At 38.5% G+C, this 6880-nt stretch overlaps 1 protein-coding gene across 1 annotated transcript; it reads right to left on the bottom strand.

Moving 5' to 3' along the window:
- Positions 1-1134: 1134 nt before the first annotated feature.
- LOC128609495 (Fc receptor-like protein 5) lies at positions 1135-6660 on the bottom strand. Its single transcript, XM_053627974.1, has 5 exons — positions 6303-6660; positions 5709-5975; positions 2578-2826; positions 1756-1872; positions 1135-1660 (listed from the first exon to the last, which is right to left on the bottom strand). The coding sequence occupies exons 1-5, from the start codon at positions 6658-6660 to the stop codon at positions 1602-1604; spliced, it is 1050 nt and encodes a 349-aa protein (XP_053483949.1). The 3' UTR covers positions 1135-1601.
- Between the last annotated feature and the right edge of the window lie 220 nt (positions 6661-6880).

Genomic DNA, 6880 nt, shown 5'->3' with positions numbered 1-6880 from the left:
CTGTGAAAATATTGTTTTTACGTGTAGTTTTAGGTTTTGTAAAATGTTTTTTTTTTTTAACCAATTAAAGTTTTGTGGGAAAAAAATGTGTTCTTGAAATCTAATATACTAAAATTTTATTTTGTATCTTTTATCTTATTATATATTTTTTTCCTAGAGTGAAGACTGATTTTTATGTTAGATGTACATTTTGTTAATGAAGGTGAATAGAAATAAAATAAATTCAGCAACACTTGAGGGCAGTGGAGTATGTGACTAATAAATGGTTAATTAAGTAACACTCCCAGTCTACTACCAAATGTTCATGGAGTTGGTTGCCTTGCTACCAGTCTCAGACCACACGTGTCCTCTTGTTTTGTTCTTTAGTGTGACACGTGGCTGGGTTCAGACTACAAGACAAGTTGCTTATTACCATTTGATGAAGACAATCACATGTGGACTGAGTCCATCCAAAATTATATTCACATATTTCCATCTAAATTATATTCACAATGATACTCTCGTTGTACATGCATTCATTTTTCTTTCATGAGGTGGAGACCCTAAGTGTACATTTAAAAGCAACAAAAGAGATAAGACAAGCAGATAGGTGATCATTTTATTTATTTATTTTTTATCACACCTGCAAGGGTAACTCAGTTCCCATGTTTAAAAGCAAACAGCATATTAGGAGCACACTATTACATTAATGAATCACATATGACTGAGAAAATTCACAAATAGCTTACATAGCCTTAATACAGTGGGGAAAAAAGAAGGTAGTCTAGTCATGCAGTTTGTCACAGAAACAGTGCAGAAAAATCATGAAATCATGAAAAATGTTAAAGAAAGATAAGGCAATATTAGCTATGCCAGCATCTCCAGTTCCATGCAAGTCTCATGGTTACTTTGACCTAACCTTCGTGCATTAACAATCAACATTTTTTCCCCTTTAGGTAAGTTTGATCTAATGAAGGGCTTGCATTAACGTTAACAGCCAGTAGATGGCGAAATGAGCCATAGAGGTGGAACTAGACTAGACCCAAAGATTACTAGACTAGATCAAGAGAGGTGGAGCTAGACGTCCAGCTCCATCTATTTGGCTCTGTAGTGAGCAGTAGTGATGGGAAGTTCGGACCATTTTACTGACTCGGATCTTTGAATCGCGTTCAGCAAAATGAACAAATCTATTTTCAAGTAATTTCTTTCATTTCAGCAGAATATAATTAAAATGTTACATGTTAAATTCACCAACACATCTAGTACTTACGCAAACGTTGATCACATTTGGAATAAAAAATAAAATATAGGCTATTGCAGCCAAGGCCAAATTATGAGAAACAGAAATGATTAATTAATAGCTTAGCATTAGGTCTTCAGGCTATACAGTCTGTTAGTTCACCTCACCTCCCGATCCGAGTCGTTCTTTCTTTTGTCACGTCGCATTTCTCACGTCTGTTCCCCGGAAACAGAAATAATTATTTCAGCTCTCGAGTCTTCGGGTCAGAGTCGTTCGTTCATCATGTTACAGCTCCATGGGCTAAATGCAGTGTTCTCTGTTGCACGGGGAGCTGCTGTTATATAAACGCTAGATGATAAAAAATAATGTAAACACCTGAGACTCAGACAGACACTTCAGCTTCTATCACTCTGTATGGTCTGTTGTCCTCATCAGGGTCAGCTGTAAAATACACACTCATGAACACTTCAAATTAGACTCTTATTAAATGTTAGGGTTTAATTTTATGGCTAATGAAGAACACTGTGAGGTCTTACTTCGAGCTCTGTAACATTTCACTGCCAGAATGATGGTCACCAGCACATACGGAGAGGCCGCTACTGCACTGCTGAGGAGCTTCAGTACCAACAGTGGAGCTTTTCCATCTGATAGAACTGGAGGGAAAAATACCATGGATAATAAAATAATTATATAATCATCATCATAATAAATTATAATTAATCATATATAAAGCATACATTTACAGATCATACATTTAAGTTTCATGTGAAGATATGAGTCTGAAAAGTTGTTTCTTTAACCACATACATTTAATTGAACAATAGGGCAGTTATATTTGCCTTTATGCTAGTGATAAAGATGATACTGACATCCAAAAAGTCTCATCTCTCTGTATTCTTTTTTTCCTCTTTTTTCTCCTCTGAGTCTGATCTTTGTGTACAGATGTGTGTATAAACCTCTGTGTCTCAGATCTCTGCAGCCCTGAACACAGCGCTATCTGTTGGTCTTTTGTTAGAATCGACTGAATATAAACATCAAATCTGTGTCACCCTAGACACTGCACTCAGTTTCTTTATAACAATATTATAATTTATTTTCACCAATTCAGTAGATTATAAAAGTGTTACCTTTATTCCTGTATATTGTACATCTATTACTGATGAGAACATTGAAGACTCACGGTGCACTGTGATGTTGACAGGATTACTGCGTCCTCCAGATTCAGACATTAGTAGCATTAAATGTTATTGTTACAAAGGGAATCAAATACTTTGAAAGCTGACTGAAAACACTGTGCATATAAACTTTGTTAATAAAAAGAGAATCAAATAAAAAGAAATTCTCTCAAGGCTTCTCACCTCTGACTGAAACCCAGCTTTTGGGTGACTCTCCTCTCTCTGGGTGTTTACAGTGGTAGAAACCTTCATCTGACTTTGAGACAGTACTGATGGTCATCTCTCCTGTAGTCTTGTTCTGCAGGACTGAACCATCTTTATAGAAATCAACACCAGAAGCTGAGGTATTTGAGTTGCGAGATAAACAATGTAAAGTCAGAGGATGTCCCTCAGTCACAGGATGGACAGGACTGTCCAGGATCACATGACCATCTGTAGGAAAGAGAAAGAAGACACTGAAATCAGAAAGTGTGTAAAATACAGTAATGATTTTAACACAGAGAGCTACAGTAAATCAGTGGTAGATATCAGAGAGAGTGTACACAGTGCAGCGCTCACAGAGTCTTCATGTGTGAAAGAGAAAATGTGCTTAAATGCCAGTTTTATCAGTAACATTCAGATGTGAAAGCAGCTTTCACTGTAATTCTTAACATCCTGAAACTAAACTAGTCTTCATGAGTTATTCTTATTTCTTATTTCTGTTTATATTCTTATTGTTAAAACATTGAGAGAAGCTTTTTTAGGTTTACCCTCTGCAGTCTAACTTCTATATGGGGATAATAGTTTTATTTATGTAAGTCTAATGTATTTATGCCTCTTCTCTCTCTCTCTTGCCTGCTTTGTGTGTGTGTGTGTGTCTTGCTCAACTCTGTCTACCTTGTTCTTTATGTTCGTGATAAAGGTTATATTTACAATACAAGTTGTATTATTATAAAATGTTATAAAATGTTTGTGATATGACGCACTCAGGCATGAGAAAAGTATAATGGTGCTGTCGAGCACACAGTGCTGGCAGGGTGGGAATTTTTCCTCATAGGAGGTTTTTTCGCCCACCCCTGACTGCGCAGGATTGGGGTTTGTTTCTTGGGGGGAAGCAAGACTCTGCAGGTCCCGACAAATACAAAACTGTGGGCTGACAGGCCTAGTTGAGAAAGATAGGGACGTGTACATCCAATCAAGTAGTTAGTTACTGTAGTGGCCACTCATACGTACGGCAGTAGTAGTAGTAATGAATGATTAGGGGAACTCAGTTAATCACACTTATAATCGATGTAGGCAAACAAACGTATAATCAAGGTAGTTAGATTCGATATATATATATATATATATATATATATATATATAGTTGAAAGGAGAAGTAAGTTAAGGGTTAAGAGTTATGGCTAGGTACATCTACACATGTCCGGCGCAAAGTGGACGTAGGCCCATTCTCCAGCTGCCAATCTACTATGAGACCCCGGGGTGCAGGCGCTAGCACGTCTCCCACCAGGTCTACAAAACCTCCTCAGCTCCTATTCGATCAGTGTTGCGTAGAAGTGGTTAATGTAAGGGACCCATTTGAGTACGGGGACGGGCGCAGGGATTATGGCTTCGATAGAGTAATCCTCCGACAGCTAGCGGGGGACGGCCATGGGGTGCGGCAGAACCAGTTCCTCCACAGATACCCGCTTAATTAAGGTGGTGTATGAGGCTTTATAGCCTCAGAGGGGGGAAATGTTGTGGATAAAAAATGTCATAAAATAAACATAAGGGAGACCTAGCATCCAGCAAAGGGGAGAGGAAGGACTGACGACGGGCACCTAGACACATAGAAGCGGGATTAGGCGGACATTGACAAATTGGAATTACACTTTAAAGATCTTTAAGAGCAGTAGTAGTCAAAAAAGTCAAAAAGAGGTATACGAGCTGAGCTGAGGAGTGCTAATATACACACACACACACACACACACACACACACACACACACGCACGCTCGTACAGTCAAGGGCGGGCAAGTAGACACAACATACACACACACTCTCTCTTTCTCATACACACACATGAATAACTTTAATAATATCTTATAGTAATAGAGAAACTCTCTATAAAAAAACAGAATAGTAGGATATGCAGGACAGTAGAACTGTAATGATATTAAGAAGTTGGAAGTACAGTAAACCACTTTTCAAGTAGTATAAATATATATAAAATAAGAAATATAGAGCAAATATGAAAATAAATTATAAACTAGAAATACAGAGAAATGTAACTTACTCATGACTCAAATGGTGAAGGTTCTTGTCTCGCAAGGAAGGCCTTAATTTTAAGAAAGAACCATGAGGAGCCATTTATAAGGGTGGCTGAGTCAAGCTGCCCCCCCCCCCCGCGAGATAACAGTAAGACCAAGGTCACTCTAGATTGTTTAGTCTTGTCCACTTTCTATTTTACGGGTAATTCAAATTCACTGGTTTCGATTCTCTGGGTAACTGAAATTCTCTGGTTTTGATTCTCTGGGTAACTGAAATTCTCTGGTTTTGATTCTCTGGGTAACTGAAAATCTCTGGTTTTTGTTCTCTGGGTAACTGAAACTCTCTGGTTTTGACTTTCTGGGTTATTAGAAATCCCTGGATTCTGATTTTATGTGTAAATTGAAACCCCCGGTTTTGATTCTATGTGTAAGTGGAATAGCCCTTTTCTGGAACATAAGAGTAAGGTAGATGAGCTCTTTTTTAACCCTATTGGTAGTGAGATCATAGTCTTCTTGAAACATATGGGTTATTTACTGTGTAAGTACAGTATAAATACTGGAGCTTAAGCTCAGGGTATGGGGATCACTTCTGAGAATTCTCATCGGTGTGGATCTCGTGTGGTGGAATGGAACAATAAAGCTGGACCCTTGCTTCTTCTCACTCACGGCTGGTGTATTTTTTCTATCTCCAACTGGGCTCAGAGGTAGATGTGAGTATTGGCTTCTATGTTGAATTTTAAGTGTTTTTGGGTAATAGGCTAAATTTGAGCCAACAACATCCAAAAAGTCTCATCTCTCTGTATTCCTTTTTTCCTCTTTTTTATTCTCTGAGTCTGATCTTTGTGTGCAGATGTGTGTATAAACCTCTGTGTCTCAGATCTCTGCAGCCCTGAACACAGCGCTATCTGTTGGTCTTTTGTTAGAATCGACTGAATAAAAACATCAAATCTGTGTCACCCTAGAAACTGCACTCAGTTTCTTTATAACAATATTATAATTTATTTTCAACAATTCAGTAGATTATAAAAGTGTTATGTTTATTCCCGTATATTGTACATCTATTACTGATGAGAACATTGAAGACTCACGGTGCACTGTGATGTTGACAGGATTACTGCGTCCTCCAGATTCAGACTGACACCAGTAAACTCCAGTGTGTGATGTAGAGAGGGAGCTGATGTTACATGTAGATCCTGAAACTGATGAACAATCAGACACTGTCTCACTGTGTGTGTATCCTCTCACTGTCCATCCAGTAGAGTCACTCTGGTCCTCACAGCTCAGTGAGAGAGAGTCAGCAGTAAAGTGTTGAGTTCTGCTGGGATTGATGATCAGAGACACTGGAGGAGATTCACCTGAAACACACACATTATAATTCAGATCTTATTCTGAAAATTAACATGTATTTTGATTTTATTATGATGTTAATTTCAGTGTACAGTTTAGTAAACATGTGTAACATTAAAATTACCACAGGACTAATACTTGCTCTGATTAGACAATGATATCCGAATAAAAATCTACTATCAGGTGCTTATTCAGCTGCTTTACACATTCCTCACTAAGGAGTTTAAATATAAACAGTTATTACACAACACATTAGCACATATACAACACTTAATATTAATAAATGTACATTTGCTACACTCCAACTCAACTCTATTGTTGATTTATTTCCTCACCAGTGATGCACAGTGGCTGTAGGTTACTGTCCCGTGTGTGAAAGACCGGTTCTCCTCTCTCTGCTCTGCACATATAAACTCCTGTGTGCTTCACAGTAACAGGACTGAGAGTGTAGGAGCCTCCAGATCCTCTGCTGCTGTCTGAGAGGAGCGCTGTACTGTACCTGAGGGAACCCTGACTGTCTCTGGAGGGAACCTCTGTGTACCAGCTGAATGTCCAGCCTGTAGAGGAGTGTTTAACCTCACAGCTTAGAGTCACTGAGTCTCCTTCAGTCAGCCAGCGCAGTGGAGACACACTCACTACTGCCTCTGCCGCATCTGATGGACAACAAATGTAAAAATAAATAAATAAAATCATACAGAGTGGTAATCTTATATATAATTAATGATAAGATAAAACAAACTCACACACTCACCTGATACAGTGAGTGTAACAGCATCACTGATCTCTGAGCTCTGAGAGTCACTTCTCCTCCCTCTGCAGGTGTATTCACCACTGTCATCATTTCTAACTGAGCTGAAGCTGAACTCCTGTGTTGTGCGGTATGGGTAGAGTGTGTAATCTTTCTTATACCAGC

The sequence above is a fragment of the Ictalurus furcatus genome, chromosome 7 (assembly GCF_023375685.1).
Source record: "Ictalurus furcatus strain D&B chromosome 7, Billie_1.0, whole genome shotgun sequence".
Taxonomy (NCBI): Eukaryota; Metazoa; Chordata; class Actinopteri; order Siluriformes; family Ictaluridae; genus Ictalurus; species Ictalurus furcatus.
This window is presented reverse-complemented; position numbering and strand designations above follow the sequence as displayed.

Coding starts and splice junctions, on each gene's coding strand:
- LOC128609495 (XM_053627974.1), bottom strand. CDS start 6,660: ATGATTTTATTTATTTATTTTTACATTTGTTGTCCATCAGATGCGGCA. Junction 1,873..2,577: donor AAGCTGGGTTTCAGTCAGAG/GTGAGAAGCCTT, acceptor TTTTCCCTCCAG/TTCTATCAGATGGAAAAGCT. Junction 1,661..1,755: donor GAAATGTTACAGAGCTCGAA/GTAAGACCTCAC, acceptor TGTATTTTACAG/CTGACCCTGATGAGGACAAC.